The sequence below is a fragment of the Orycteropus afer genome, unplaced genomic scaffold (genome assembly GCF_000298275.1).
Source record: "Orycteropus afer afer isolate SDZICR_OR568_19922 unplaced genomic scaffold, OryAfe1.0 scaffold00077, whole genome shotgun sequence".
Lineage (NCBI taxonomy): Eukaryota > Metazoa > Chordata > Mammalia > Tubulidentata > Orycteropodidae > Orycteropus > Orycteropus afer.
Genome location: NW_006921664.1, coordinates 11137833 through 11154002, shown reverse-complemented (window position 1 = coordinate 11154002; position 16170 = coordinate 11137833). Strand labels below are relative to the sequence as shown.

At 42.5% G+C, this 16170-nt stretch overlaps 2 protein-coding genes across 2 annotated transcripts in view; one reads left to right on the top strand and one right to left on the bottom strand.

The window, feature by feature from the left end:
- Positions 1-2401: 2401 nt before the first annotated feature.
- Positions 2402-3810, bottom strand: LOC103197352 (M-phase specific PLK1 interacting protein). Its single transcript, XM_007941240.2, has 2 exons — positions 3472-3810; positions 2402-2602 (listed from the first exon to the last, which is right to left on the bottom strand). Exons 1-2 carry the CDS (start codon positions 3808-3810, stop codon positions 2402-2404), a joined length of 540 nt encoding a protein of 179 aa, XP_007939431.1.
- A 478-nt stretch (positions 3811-4288) lies between these two features.
- Positions 4289-16170, top strand: part of SUGCT (succinyl-CoA:glutarate-CoA transferase) — a 1528177-nt gene continuing 1516295 nt past the window's right edge. Inside the window, exon 1 of the mRNA XM_042780991.1 lies at positions 4289-4388. Within this exon, the coding sequence (XP_042636925.1) occupies positions 4289-4388 (100 nt within the window). The remainder of the gene's footprint in view (positions 4389-16170) is intronic.

Sequence of the window (16170 nt, the reverse complement as noted above, 5' to 3'; positions counted from 1 at the left end):
CTGGATTCCTTAAAGGTATCCATGCCTAAGTAGCTTTTGGAAAGCTGAATACTCCTCAGCATATGAATACTCACTTGAACATTCTGCCCTAGATTATACTTCTAAATTTTTAAGATTCATATTTAACTATAAATTTTTCTAACAAAATTATTTCACATTCCTATGGAAGAAAAATGTGTATTCCGGAACAACAAAAACCAATCACTTTCATTTTATTCCTTTTACTCAAGTTCATATTTGAAAAAAAAAACCAGGCTATTGAGAGAAATAAACCAAAATATCAAAGTGACAAGAACTCTGGTTAACTATATATGCTACCAACCAAAGCAATATAGTAATGTAGCCCTTGAGGACAAAATGGTCTCAGAAAAACTAGACCTCTGGAAATAGATGTTGGTAACTTAGTTAAGAAATTTCATGTTTTTTTTTTAATACTACACTTATATAGTGAAATAAATGTACATAAACCATTAGAGGATTGGAATTTGTCTTCCAAGTATGAACACTCACATAAAACCTTTCCTCTTTAATATACAAGAGAGTATGTAGATATATTATTTATAATGTACTAATTATAATCAGAATTTCTGCATTCACCAAATATTTTTCTACATGTCTATTTTCCAGGCACTATTCTAAGAGCTGAGAATACTGGTGGGGGTTGGGGAGACAGAGAGACAGAAAGTAATTGCTACCATTTATTGAGAGCTTAATAATGTGTCAGGCCCTGGCCCAAGTTTCACATCTATAAACCTATTTAATATTCAAAATATAACACCTTTAGAACAAAGGTACTATTAATTTCCTCATTTTACAAATGAGAAAACTGAGGCATAGAGAGGTAAAATAACTCATCCAACTAGTAAATGATAGAAACAGAATTTCCAAACTTCTGGCTCTCACAGAGCTTTTATTCACCCAAAACCCTTCCCTTCTCATTTTCTTGTGTCTTCAAAAGCCCTAATTAACAAACAGAACTGGGTATGGCTCAAATAAGTGGTAACTCTCATTTTTGGGTAACAACATTTCTAGAAATACTTAAAACTTAACTACCTCCATTTTCATCATATTGTGACTTCAAAACATCCAAAAAACCATCACGTCTTAGGACCTGATTTTGTTTTAAACATTGGGAAAAAAATCCTTTAGTACTTTTCTCTTCATTACTATAGATATATACATACATGTTGTTGTTATGTGCCATCAAGTCGGTCCGACTCATAGCCACTCCTCCTTGGGTTTCCGAGGTGGTATCACTACAGAAGTTAATTGCCCAACCTTCTTTCCGAGGAACGGCTGGTGGTTTTGAACCACCAGCCTTCTGGTTAGCAATCAAGTGCCTTAGACACTATGCTACCAGAGCTCCCAATACATACGTGTGTGTGTGTGTGTGTGTGTGTGTATACACACATATACACACATATATGGGATCTCTTCTTTTAGAAAACCATTTCTGTATTCCAGGTAGGCCTAGTGGGGCTGAAAATTACAGACTCCCTCTTATCACAGGGGAAAGGCTCGTGATTCAAGCTAAGTAAGCACCACTTTCTTGGTTAGTTATTGGTTCAGGAATATAGAAATATGATCCAAGCATAGTCAATCTGTCTCCCCTGGGGTTGGTGGAACTGGGATCTGTTCTCTTTCCAATGGGTGGGAACTTGAGACTAATAGTAGTTACTTTCCTTGGCATCAGGAGAAAATGACTACACCATCCTGAGAGAGAGAGAAATTGAGACACGTCCCAATCTAGCTATGTTTGAAATAGGTCTATCCTTACACTGTCCAGTTAAATGAATATATAAATACCCTTTTTACTTAAGCTAACGTGGGTTTCTGTCACTTTTAATCAAGTTTCAGTGCACTTTTATAAAAGTATTAGATAAAACAAGTAAAATAATGATTATAATGAATATATCATATAGCATTGTTTCATCCTTCAGACCTCTCTCCCTAGAAACAAATACTTAAAAGCTGTCTACAGCTCGAAGGATGGTTTATTTCATTTTTAAAAAGTAGTCTTCAAAAGACAATTGACTTATGCTTACAAAGCATTATTTTAATAATTCTAATTTTAGCATACAACAAAACCACAATATAGATAGGCAAAATGTTTTATTTCAAAATGTTAGAGAAACATTAAAAGACAAATGTCCATTATATAATCAAAAGTTTTAAATATATGGAAACTCTGAATCTTCCAAACTGTGGTAGGCACCACCAAAGAGCAAAATACTGCAAATTACCCTGCCATATTTCTTCTCTAATACCAACAATATTTGATATTATAAAAAATATCAAGACCCTACCAATTCATCATCTTAGGGTTTAACCTAATCAACAAAAGTAACAATTTGTCCAAAATGTTCCTGACACATGAAGCTTCCAGCTGAATTCAGAATTGTTAACAAAAGTATCTTCCTTTTTTGCCTGTGAATGTTTGAGTATTGCTGTACTGTTGGCTTATATCCACTACAGATACTGGTTCTAGGCCAGCCCAAGGGTCTTCAAGCATTGAAGGCTTGAAATAACTTTCCACCTCATTAGACATTCTCTTTTCTCTACCACGCCCTGATCCAAATGGTGTAGATGTCCTTGGAGAACCCTTTAGAAAAAAAATCATCAGTTAAAAAAACATTTAGTAGAGATACTTGGCACTTTTTTAACAGCTAAAGGCTCATGGGGATACAATGCTGGTTAAAAGTTGTGACTTGAACCCAAACATGTTTGATTGTAAAGTCCACATTCCCTTTAGTTCAATGTTCTTATTACAGTATTGCAACTTGTTTTTAACCTATGGCTTCAAAATTTCTAGACTCTTTCTATCTATGATTTTTTAATTTTTCCTATCTTCAGCTTTAGAAGGGTGGGGCTGCTTTAGTATTCACACACTTAGAAAACCACAGTACTGCCCAGACACACCAGAAATACTCCTGCTGTCTCCGTATTTTCTCTCACTGAGAGGAATAAACCACTTCTACCACCTATTTACTTTTTCTTGAGAAAACTTGGAAAGCAAAAGTTGGTGTAGTTAGAAAAAAGAAAAGACAAACAAATAAAAAAGGTGACAGCAGTAAAAAAAATGACACCAGCCTATATCCTAGATGAGTGATCCATCCACCTCCTACTCCCTACCTCGCAGCCAGGCTACTGAGAACTAGAAAGGCCCACTTGGCAAAGGAGAATTAGGAAATCTGTGTATGACTCTCAGTGCCCTGGCTAAAAGCAAGACCCGGCCATATTTATTATTAGAGTCATTATCTAGAGTCAGAATGTACAAGTTAAAAACGCTTTAGTAAGGAAATCAAAAGTTACTTAACTTCTCTAAGCCTCAGTTTACTCATCTGCAAAATAAGGCTAACAATAGTACCTAACCTCATCGAAGATTAAAGAAAATAATCCACGTGAAGGGATTATTACTACCGTTCCTGCCAGACAGCCCAGAGCTCAGCCAATGTTGACTATTAATATTACCTGGGGGTGGGTCTGCTGTTGCCCTGGGGAGTAGCCGAATTGCTGCTGGGACCCCGCAGGGGACTTGGAGTAGGAGCCAGGGTAGCCGCCAGGGGACGGGGACCCGAACCGGCCCCCCGGGAAGCTGCCGCCGTGTCGTGGAGAGTGGCTGCTCCCGTAGGGCCTAGACCGGGGCCCGTAGGGCGGCGTGTGGTGCGGACTCCCATAACCATCCCGAGGGGAGGGCGGCCGTGGTCCGCCCCCGCCCGGGGTACTCCAGAAGCTGCTCCCGCTTCCCCAACCTCCAACACCGGAGCCGGGGTACGGAGGGGTCGGGGGTCGAAAATTCTGTCGATGCATATCAGGAGTTGAAGATAAAGTCCCCACTGCCGCGTTCTCCCGCCGGAACTCGGCAGGAACCTTCCGCAGAAAACTGGTAGTACTTTACCAAAATAGTCCTCTTGCTGCCAGCGCAGTGCAACACATTGGTTCCGGTATCACAAACTGTCCGGATGGGACGGCGGGGTAAGTGGGCCAGTGAAGTTGGTGGAGATTGGACGAATTTAAGTGACGGAAAGAAGAAGAAAAGAAATAAAGACTAAACACTTAATCCAAGTAGTTATCTTTGAAGTATGGTGGTTATTGGTCAACACAAATTAACCGTATGTTCTCCCGTTGGCTTGAAATCCGGCCCCACCCTGGCTCCGCCCCGCCCCTCCCCGCTCCGTCCCCACCCTCGCTCTCATCCAGCCGGTGAGCGCTGCGGGCGAGCGTTTGGGTGTCGCGCGCGCACTGTGTTCTCCCCTCACGCAGGGACTGAGGATCTGAGAGGCGTGCGATGTGGGCGACACTGGCGAGGGTCACGGCTCCGCGGAGAAGCGGCCTGCTTTCCGGCCGGGACGGCGGGAGGGGGCTGTGGACCGGCCGCCCGCAGTCAGGTACCCTCCGAGACACAGTCCCGGTGGCCAATAGGACCCCGGCCCCAGCCAACCCCCTCAGGCGGCGCTGAGGAGAGCGTCCGCCTTTTCGAGAAGCATCTGCTGCCCTTGGTACCCGCCCTTTGCCCTTCTCGTCTTCCTGCGCCCTCGCTCCATGGCTCCTCGACTATCCTCGCCCCACTCTCCGGGCCGCCTCTGGCTCGAGCTCTCTAGCGCCTGCGCCCCAAGCCGGGCCGGGGTCTAGCGCTCGCTGGTGCGGGGCCGGCCCTTTGCGCGGTCAAACTGGCGCTCGGCTCGCCTCTCCTTTTTCTCCTACCCTCTCGCACCCGAAGTTAACTTTAATGTACCCTTGGCCGTATTTCAGAGTGCTTCTTTAAATAACTTGGTGGAGAGTCTGTGTTAACAAATGTCGGACTTCACCCTCTTCCTGTCAGTTCTCGTTAAGTGGAAGCAAGAAGGGAGGGTAGATTAGGAAGCAAATAGAGATTTGCGTCGCTTATTCTTGTCCAATAGCGTGCAAATCCGTAGTTCCATGAGGCTTTCTTTCTTTTTTTTAAAGGGAAGGCAGCTCCCCTTTTGCGTATTATTTACCCTCAATGGGTTTAAAAATTCCAAACCCAGATTCTTGCAGTCCTGGGGTAGTGGTGGTATACAGGCAGGTGAGGCAGAGGACCGGGCGCTAGATGAAGGCTCTTGGGCTTTGGGTGCGAGCGCCCTCTCTGGGTGGGATTGCTCCTGCTACTTGGGCTAGGGGAATAGTGGGTGGGACAAAGTGTGTTGGGTTCCCTCCCTGCTGGCTTGCTCTTGCTCTGCTCCTGCCATTGCCAATTCCTCTGTCTCCTGAGCGGCGCCAGCGGTGGGGCAGCAGCAGGAGTGATGAGCATGAACGGAAGTGGGTTCCGATAGGGTTTTTAATGTGTTGGCACAGAGTCCAAATCACATTACGCCAGTTTCACAGACTGTGTCATGGATGTTAGCCACACATACCTGTATTAATTTTCAAAAAGCGAAATTCAGCCAGAGTTTTTAAAATCTTGATTTTTTTTCCCCCACAAACTTGTGGTTATAAAGGAAGGTGTGATAATTCCAGAATGATTCCTTGATAAAATAAAAGTGTGCCTTTTGCTTTAGAGAAAAGACTTTGAAACCCTCAAAGGAGAATCAAGGAGATGTATACCAGCCAGAACATCATATGCATGGGGAATTGTGGAAACCTCAACAAATGAAGCCAGGACTCCAAGGGATGAGTCACAAATATATAATTATAGTGTTGTATGAGGAACTACAAAATACAAAATTCTGATTAGTTTACAACAATTGAGGTTAGTTAAAAGGACATAATGAAGTGTGATTTTTAACATTATTGGTTATATCAGTACATCTAGAATACATTGATTGGCTAAAAGGTATAGTAACAAGGTACGTGGTCTTAGGAGATTTCATAGCTGATCATAAGAGAATGACATGATGGATATTTTCGAGAACAGGTTAAAAATTACCTTACCCAGAGATGATCTAGGGAGATCTGAAGCAAAGAGTTTTGATAAGGTGTTGGTTACAGACTCTCTGATGTGTAGTATCCATGTTCATAGTCTGACCACAAAGGAAAACATTAATTATAGAGTTGGTTCCTAAGCAACAGGATTTAAATCTGTGTGAATTATGCATTAGTTCAGCCATTTTACCTTAGGTCAGATAACCTTTTTGATTTCATATCACACATCATTCCTTCTTTTTGATCAAGAATTTCTGAAAACATCCTTTGATTACACTCATGGGCATATTCTCTTCTGCATAGAGTTGTCAATATGCTACTCCCAAGGGGTGGCTTAACCTTAAGCCCCCTTTCCTCCTAGTTGTGGACCACCAGTATCTTGGTTGCTGAGCAGCTCCAATATGTCCATTATGCTATTGTTGAGCAGCTGTCTTTGGTGGTCTAGGTATGGGGAATGGATAGGGTATTGCCTCATTGGAGGTACAGCCTGACCTGTTTTCATATGGCTAATCTAAGTGATGAGGCTTCCCTAGTTTGGGGTCTCTGAATGCAGTGCTGATAAACATTAGCTTCTGAGCATGAGATGCAGTGAAGTTTTCAGTCCCTATAGTAGATGTATATCATATAGCACATTTTATAATTCCAATAATAATGATTATTATTGTGAATATATTTAACCTGGTTTGCAACAGAAGCTACAACCAAGAACATGCACTATTTAGTAGCCAATTGAAGATAGCAAAAAAGAATGATGAAGTAATAGGGGAATAAATGCAACCAAATAGCTTTTTGCTGTATCTTAGCAATATCTTGTTCATTTTCTCAAAACCAAAACCAAACCCACTGTCATCAAGTCAGTTCTGACTCATAGCAACCCAACAGGACAAAGTAGAACCACCTCATAGGATTTCCAAGGTTGTATATCTTTGTGGAAGCAAATTGCTTCATCTTTTTCCCAGCAAGCTGCTGTTGGGTTTAAACTGCCAACCTTTTGGTTAGCAGCTGAATGCCCTAACCACTGCATCACCAGAGCTCCTTCAGTTTCTCCAGTAGTGTTAATCCAAGAGCAAGAGGAGGTGTTAACAGTGGTGTAGACCTCTACTTGTTGTGCCAAAAGGACATCCAAGGCTATTATATTGTCCAGTATTACCTTTGCCAAAGATTATGATTTTTGTTGTGCAGCCATTCCATTGGCCATGTCACCAGCAATCTGGGCCATTGTGGTAGATGGACTGTGAATGGACTGTTCTAATTGTATAGTCCCTGACCATGGTATTAAGCAAAAAATCAGACTAAACTCACGGCCATTGAGTCAATTCCAACTCATAGCAACTCTATAATACAGAGTGGAATTGCCCATAGGGTTTCCAAGGCTGTGAATCTGCGTGGAAGCAGACTGCCTCATCTTTCTCCTGTAGAGCACCTAGTGGGTTTGAACTGCTGACCTTTTGGTTAGTGGCATGCAAAAAGGACCATTCCCATCCAGGGTAGTTAGCTGTAGGATTCACCTGTAACACCAAAGTCCTTCTAAAAATGCAAGGCATTTTAACATCACTTGTCCAATGAATGCTATCTGCATGAGTGTAGATGCTTAGAGGAATACCTGTTGTTGTTGTTGTTGTGTGCCGTCGAGTCGGCCCCGACTCATAGCGACCCCTCCTTGAGTTTCCAAGGCAGTATCACTACGGAAGTAGGATTGCCCAACCTTCCTTCCGAGGAGTGGCTGGTGGGTTTGAACCACCAGCCTTCTGGTTAGCAGTCAAGTGCCGTAGCCACTATGCTACCAGAGGAATACCTAAAATTACCAAAGTCCACTGGCCTCTGACACTCCAACATTTAAACAAAGAAGAGCCCATGCATGAAAGTTGTCATGTAGGTGGTTGTTGTTGTTGTTATGTGCCGTTGAGTCAGCCCTGACTCACAGCGACCCCTCCTTGGGTTTCCGAGGCAGTATCACTACAGAAGTAGGATTGCCCAACCTTCCTTCTGAGGAGTGGCTGGTGGGTTTGAACCGCCAGCCTTCTGGTTAGCAGTCAAGTGCCTTAGCCACTATGCTACCAGAGCTCCCTGTCATGTAGGTAGGACTCTCTTACAGAGTCTCCAGAAAGAGAAATTGTGATAGTTGGAGTTGTGTATCAATTTGGCCGGACCACAATTCTGAGTGGTTTAAGCAGTTGGGATGTGGGTTATTCCCATGATGGAATTGGATGTATATATTTTGAGCAGCCAGTTGGTTGAAAGGGAGTTTCCCTAGGGGTGTGGCCTGCTTCTAATATATTTATGGACATCCTGGGGAAAAGAGCCATTCTTCCGTGAATCAGGATCCTGTTGTGCTGCCTGCAACTGTCCGTGAGTGAACAATGCACTGTTCGGCCTGGAGATCTTAGATTCATCATTTGATGGAGTCAACAGCTGGTATACTGCCTGCCGACCTTAATCTCATCAGCCCCTACAGCTGTGTGAGTTGGGGGAAGCCTCCAGCTTGACGTTTAATCTAAGAACTTGGGACTTGCCAGCTTCTATAAGTGTGTGAGCCATTTTCAAAGATAAATTTCTCTTTCTCTCTCTCTCTCTAAGCTTTACTGGTTTTGCTTCTCTAGAGAATGCAGCCTAACACATTTGGTACTGAGAGTGGTTCTAGAGAGACAAAATCATAAGGATGGGCTTCCTAAATTGATTCTCATCGATTCTGTTTTGGTTCTCCAATTTGATTAATCGTAAAGGCACTGGTGACTCTGCCTCCATTAGTAAAGAGGGCCCTGCTAATCTGTGGTGTGAGGTGGCAACATTAATATGCAAAATAGCACCACCAACAGATCAAGTATTTTTGAGAAGTGAGGCTTTGGGTGATCACATATTTGATACTTTTCTGCAATTTTGTCAGCATGAAGAGTATAAGGAAGCTGGTTGGTTGGTCCTACTTATGTTAGACAAGCGGTAAAAGAGTGAGATGATTTCAGGACTGCTGAGGCACAGCTCAAGTGCTGCATAAAAGACCTTAGTGTTTCCAGTTGTGCTCTGAAAGAAAGCCTTATTTCTTCTAGTAACAGAGCTGATATTGCTGAAAACCAAACCGAGAATCTTATTGTAAAGGTGGCTGAATTACAATACCAATTGAATTGCCAACCCAGAATGGTGTCTCAAGTTAAAGTGAGGGCATTGATTGGGAACAAATGGGATCCTGAAACATAGAATGGGGACATATGAGCAGATGGTCAGGAAGATCAGGATATGGAGCCTGTAAATTCTGTTGAATCCCTCCCATCTGAAGGGATTACTATAAAATGATTATCCCTTCTACCTCAGTTTGATGGGATTAGCCCAAATGTTCCTGATGGGTCATTGCCTGAGGTAGAGGCCGTGGAAGACATTCCTGAATGTTCTCAGAAACTTCTCCAACCACCCATTGTTGCTGCTAGACCTATAACTAAAGTTAAGTCCAAGTGAGCCCCAAAAAGTGAAATACGAAGTGTGACTGAGGAGTTGGTACTACACCCAAAAAGACCTACTTGATTTTGCTAACATGTACAGACAGAAACCTGGAGAATATGTGTGGGAATGGCTACTGAGGGTGTGGGATAATAGTGCAAGGAATATAACATTGGATCAGTCTGAGTTTATTGATTTAGGCCCACTAAATATGGATTCTTTATTCAATATTTTGGCTCGAGAGGTTATGAAAGGATCTAATTGTTTATTTGATTGGCTTACTGAATCATGGATTATGCAGTGGCCTACCTTAAGTCAAGTTGAAGTACCAGACTTACCTTGGTGTAATGTAGAAGAAGGTATCCAGAGGCTTAGGGACATTGGCCTGTTATAATGGATTTATCAGATTAGACCCCTAGAGCTAGAAATGGAGAGCCTTTCACCAGTATGGTAAGGAACAAATTTGTGAAGGGAGCCCCAGCATCCTTGAAGACTGCTGGGATTGGTATTTTATATAAGCCAGATTTGACAGTGAGAACTGCCCTAATTGAGCTAAGACACTGAACTACAATGGGGCTGATTAGACCCCACGTAGTAGGGGACAAGTGTCAACAGTTAATCAACAAAGACAAGTTGGACATGGTTACCATAATGAACAAACAATCTAGATCTAATCACCAGAATACAGAGTTATGGTGCCTCAGTCAGTTCCCAGACTTGAGTCAGTTTACAAACCCATGTCCCCTCGAGGAAGGAACCCACTACATTGCCAAAAATTTATGATGTCAGTCTTTCTCCCAGGCTTCCCCAAAGGGATCTGAGGCCTTTTACAAGAGTGACTATCAGACTTTTTGGGGATTACTAGACACTGGGTCTGAACTGACACTAATTCCAGGAGACCCAGAATGTCACTGTGGCCTACCAATCAGAATGGGGGCATATGGGGGTCAAGTTATTGATGGAGTCTTAGCTCAGGTGCATCTCAAAGTGGATCCAGTGGGTTCCTGAACCCATCCTTTAGTGATTTCCCCAGTTCCAGAATGCATGATTGGAATGGATACACTGAAAAACTGGCAGAATTCCCACATTGGGTCCCTGACATGTGGACTAAGGGCTGTTATGGTAGGCAAAGCCAAGTGGAAGCCGTTAGAACTGCCTCTACCTAGAAAAATAGTAAACCAAAAGCAATACCACATCCCTGGAGGGGTTGCAGAAATTAACTGCCACCATCAAGGACTTGAAGGATGCAGGGGTGGTGATTCCCTCCACATCCCCATTTAATTTGCCTATTTAGCCTGTGCAAAAAACAGATGGGTCTTGGAGAATGACAGTGGATTATTGTAAACTTAATTGGGTGGTGACTCCAATTGCAACTGCTGTTCCTCATGTGGTTTCATTGCTTGAGCAAGTAAGTACGTCTCCTGGTACTTGGTATGCAGCTATTGATCTGGCCATTGCCTTTTTCTCAATACCAATTTCAGAGGACCATCAGAGGCAGTTTGCCTAAAGATGACAAGGCCAACAATATACTTTCATAGTGCTTCCTCAGGGATATATCAACTCCCCAGCATTATGTCATAATTTAGTCCCTAGGGATTTTGATTGCCTTTCCCTTCCACAAGACATCACACTAGTCCATTATATTGATGGCATTATGGTGATTGGACCCTAGTAAGAAAGAAGTATCGATGACTCTAGATGTATTGGTGAGACTTCTATGTGCTAGAGGGTGGGAAATTACCCCGATAAAAATTCAGGCACCTTCCACTTCAGTAAAATTTCTAGGGGTCCAGTGGTGTGGGGCATGTCAAGATATTCCTACTAAAGTGAAGGATAAGTTATTGTATCTTACTTCCCCCCAACTAAAAGAGAGGTGAAACGTCTGGTGGGCCTCTTTGGATTTTGGAGGCAACATATCCCGCATTTGGGTGTGCTGCTTTGGCCTATTTATCAAGTGACTCAGAAAGCTGCTAGTTTTGAGTGGGGCCCAGAACAACAGAAGGCTCTTCAGCAGGTTCAGGCTGCTTTGCAAGCTGCTCTGCCACTTGGGCCATATGATCCAGCTGATCCAATGGTGCTTGAAGTGTTTATAGCAGATAGATATGCTCTTTGAAATCTGGCAGGTCCCCATTGGTGAATCGCAACGCAGACCCTTGGGATGTTGGAGCAAAGCCCTGCCATCCTCTGCAGATAACTACTCTTCTTTTGAGAAACAGCTTTGGCTTGTTTCTGGGCTTTAGTGGAGTCTGAATGCCTAACCATGGGCCACTAAGTCACTGTGAGGCCTGAGCTGCCCATCATGAACTGGGTGTTGTGTGACCCACAGAGTCATAAAGTTGGATGTGCACAGCAGCACTCCATCATTAAATGGAAGTGGTATATCAGAGATCAGGCTCAAGCAGGACCTGCAGGCACAAGTTGCCTGAGGAAGTGGCCCAAATGCCTATGGTCCCCCCTCCAGTTACATTACCTTCCCTCTCCCAGTCTGCACCTATAGCCTCATGGGGAGTTCCTTATGATCAGTTGACTGAGGAAGAGAAAACTAATGCCTGGTTTACAGATAGGTCTGCGTGATATGCAGGCACCACTCAAAAGCAGACAGCAGTGGCACTGTAGCCCCTTTCTGGAACTTCCCTGAAGGACAGTGGTGAAGGGAAATCCTCCCCATGGGCAGAACTTTGAGCCATGCAGCTGGCTGTTCACTTTGCATGGCGCAAGAAATGGCTAGATGTACAATTGTATATGGATTCATGGGCTGTGGCCAATGCTTAGTCGGATGGTCTGGGACTTGGAAGGAGCATGATTGGAAAATTGGTGACAAGGATGTTTGGAGAAGAGGTGTGCAGATAGATCTGTCTGAGTAGACCAAACGAGTAAAGCTATTTGTGTCTCATGTGAATGCCCACCAAAAGGTGACCTTGGCAGAGGAGGACTTTAACAATCAGGTGGATAGGATGACATGTTCAGTGGAAACCAACCATCTTTTTCCCCAGCTACTCCTGTCATTGCTCAGTGGGCTCATGATCAAAGTGGCCATGGTGGCAGGGATGGAGGTTATGCATGGGCTCAGCAACATGGACTCCCATTTACCAAGGTTGATGTGGCTACTGCTACTGCTGAGTGCCCAATCTGCCAGCAGTAGAGACCAACACTGAGTCTGTGATATGGAACCATTCCTTGGGGTGATCAGCCAGCAACCTGGTAGCAGATTGATTACATTGGACTACTTCCATCATGGAAAGGACAGTGTTTTGTTCTTACTGGAATAGATACTTATTTTGGATATGGATTCACCTTCCCTGCATGCACTGCTTCTGCCAAAACTACCATCCATGGACTTACATAATGTCTTATCCACTGTCATGCTATCCCACACAGCATTGCTTCAGATCAAGGGACTCACTTCATAGCAAATGAAATGTGGCAATGGAATTCACTGGTCTTACCATGTTCCTCATCATCCTGAAGCAGCTGACTTGATAGAATGATGGAATGGCCTACTAAAAACACAATTATGGCGTCAGCTAAGTGGCAATACCTTGAAGGGTTGGAGCAATGTTCTCCAGGAGGCTGTGTATGCTCTAAACCGGTATCCAGTATATGATGCTGTTTCTCCAATATCCAGGTTCTTGGGTCCAGGAACCAAGGGGTGGAAACGGGAGTGGTACCACTCACTATTACATCTCTAGTGACCCACTCAAAAAATTTTTGCTCCCTATACCTGCTACTGTATTCTCTGTGTGTCTGGAGATCTTAGTCCCAAAAGGAGGAACCCTCCCACCTGGAGACACAATACTAATTGCATTGAACTGGAAGTTAAGAATCCCACTTGGTCATTTTGGCTGCCTCATGCCTCTGGATCAACAGATTAAAGAAGGGCATTACTGTACTGTCTGGTGTGATAGATCCTGATTACCGAGGGGAAATTGGATTGACATTACATAATGGAGGTAAAATGAATATGTCTGGAATACAGAAGATTCTTTAGAACATCTCTTAGTACTACTATGCCCTGTGATTAAAGTCAATGGAAAATTACAGCAACACAATTCTGATATGACTATTAGTGGCCATTACCATTCAGGAATGGAGATTTTGGGCACCCCACCAGGAAGATAACCATGACCAGCTGAGATGCTTGCTGAGGGCAAGGGAAATATGGAATGGGTGGTAGAAGAAGGTAGTTCTAAATATCAGCTATGACCACGAGACCAGTTGTAGAAACGAGGACTGTGGTTGTTACATTGTTCATTGTATATGTATATCAGATATTTTTGTTTCCTTCTGTCATGAACTGTGAAATGTAAACCATGTTAATTCAACTAGATTTGCAGCAACAGTGTTAGTCTGAGTTAGGAATTGTACACGTCAGACATTAGATTGGACACATAATGATTTCTCAGGTTTTTCCATTTATCTTCTCTTGTCTGTCTTTGTGGGAGCTCCGCTGGTAGAGTGGCTAAGGTATTGGTGGGTAACCAAAAGGTTGGTGGTTCAAAGCTATCAGCCACTCCATGGGTGAGAGATGAGGCAGTCTGCTTCAATAAAGATTTACAGCCTCAGAAATCCTATGGGGGCAGTTCTACTCAGTCTGATAGGGTTGCTGTCAGTCTAAATAGACTTGATGGCAGTAGGTTTAGTATTGGGTCCACCTTTGTGCATCCCCAGGTCCCTGTACCATGTGTCATGGATTATATAAATTTACTGGTCCAAGTTCATAAGTATCTGTCAAAATCTTAAAACTCTTGACAAAATTTTGAGGAACTTCACAGGGATCAAGAAATTCTTTAGTATCACCTCTTCTATTCAACATTATAGTGGAAGTCCTAGTCAGGGCAGTAAGGCTAGAAAGGGAAATCAGAGTCATCAAGATTGGTAAGGAAGAAGTCAAACTATCCCTATTTGTTGATGATATGATCCTATACCTAGAAAACCCAAGAGAGTAAAAAATCTACTGGAAGTAAATGAGAGATTTAGCATCATGGCAGGATCCAAAATTCAGTTGGATTCCTCTATACCAGCAAAAAGATTGCTGAAAAACAAATAAGGAAATCAATACCATTTACAAGAGCTAACAAAAAAATAAAATACTTGGCAATAAATCCTACAAGGGACACAAAAGACCTGTACAAAGAAAACTATAAAAAACTACTTCAAGAAACCATAAGAGATCTACATAAATGGAAGAACATACCATGCTTGTGAATAGGAAGATGGAACATTGTGAAAATGTCAGTTCTACACAAAGTTATCTATACAGTCAATGCAATCCCAATCTAGATCCCATCAGCATTTTTTAAGGATATGGAAAAACCAGTCACTAACTTTATATGGAAAGGAAAGAGACCTTGGATAAGCAGAGCACTATTGAAGAAGAGGAACAGACTAGGAGGTCTCACACTGCCAGATCAGAAAACATGCTGTACAGCCACTGTGGTCAAAACTGCCTGGTATTAGTATAATGACAGACACATAGAGCAATAGAATAGAATTGAAAACCCAGAGATAGATCGATCTACCTATGGTCAGTTCATCTTTGACAAAGGGCCAAAATCCATTAAATGGGGAAGAGAATGTTTGTTTAATAAATGGTGCTGACAAAACTGGATATCCATGTGCAGAAAAATGAAACAAGATCTGTACCTCACACCATACACAAAAACTAACTCCAGATGGATCAGAGACTTATATGTGAACTCTAAAACTATAAAGTTCCTCAAGGAAAAACAAGGAGCAAATTTAGGGGCCCTAATATAAGGCATAAATAGACTATCGAGCATAACCCAAAATGCACAAACATCAGAAGAGAAACTAGATGAATGGGACCTTCTAAAAATTAAATTTTTTTGTGCTTCAAAGATTTCTCCAAAAGAGTCAAAAGAGAACCAACAGACTGGAAAAAAATATTTGGCAATGACATATCTGACAAGGGACTTATCTCTAGACTTTATAGAGAACTCTAACACCTCAATAACAAAAAGACAAATAATCCAATTAAAAAATGGGCAGAAGACATGAATAGACACTTCACCAAAGGGGATATTCAGGTGGCCAACAAACTTATGAAGAAATGCTGACAATCATTAGATGTTAGAGAGATGCAAATCAAAACAATGAGATACCATCTTGCCCCAGCACTGGTAGCAAAGTTCAACAAGACACAGAATAACAAATTCTGGCAAGGATGCAGAGAGATTGGGACTCTCATACACTGCTGGTGGGACTGTAATATGGTACAACCAATGTGAAAAACAGTATGGTGATTCCTTAAAATGTTGGAATTAGGAATACCATTTGATCTAACCATTCATTACTAGGTATATATCCTAAAGAAGTGAGTGCCATGACAAGAACAGACACAAGCACACTCAGGTTCATTGCAACACTATTTACAATAGCCAAAAAATGGAAACAACCTAGGTGTCCATCAGCTGAGGAATGGATAAGCAAACTGTGGTACACACAATGAAATACTATACAGCCCTAAAGAATAACTTAGATAGACAGGCAACCAACACACACATGAGAAATTGCTCATGATCATTAATCATTAGAGAGATGCAAATCAAAGCAACAATGAGTTATCATCTCACCCCAGCCATAATAGCAGAGTTCAACATGTCAGAAAATGACAAATGCTTGCAAGTTTGCATAGAGATTGGAACTGTTGTTCACTACTGGTTGGATTGTAAAATGTTACAACCATTGTGGCAAATGGTATGGCGTTTCCTTATAAAACTGAAAACAGAAGAACCGTTTGACCCAGCAATTCCATTACTAGGAATATATCCTAAAGAGGTGAAAGATAGTGCATGAAGAAACATGTACACCTATGTTCATTGCAGCACAATGCACTAT

Excerpts from the sequence above, each read along its gene's own strand:
- LOC103197352 (XM_007941240.2), bottom strand. The coding sequence starts at position 3,810 with ATGCATCGACAGAATTTTCGACCCCCGACCCCTCCGTACCCCGGCTCC. Across the intron at positions 2,603-3,471 it reads AACAGCAGACCCACCCCCAG|GGTTCTCCAAGGACATCTAC; the intron begins GTAATATTAATA and ends TTTTTTCTAAAG.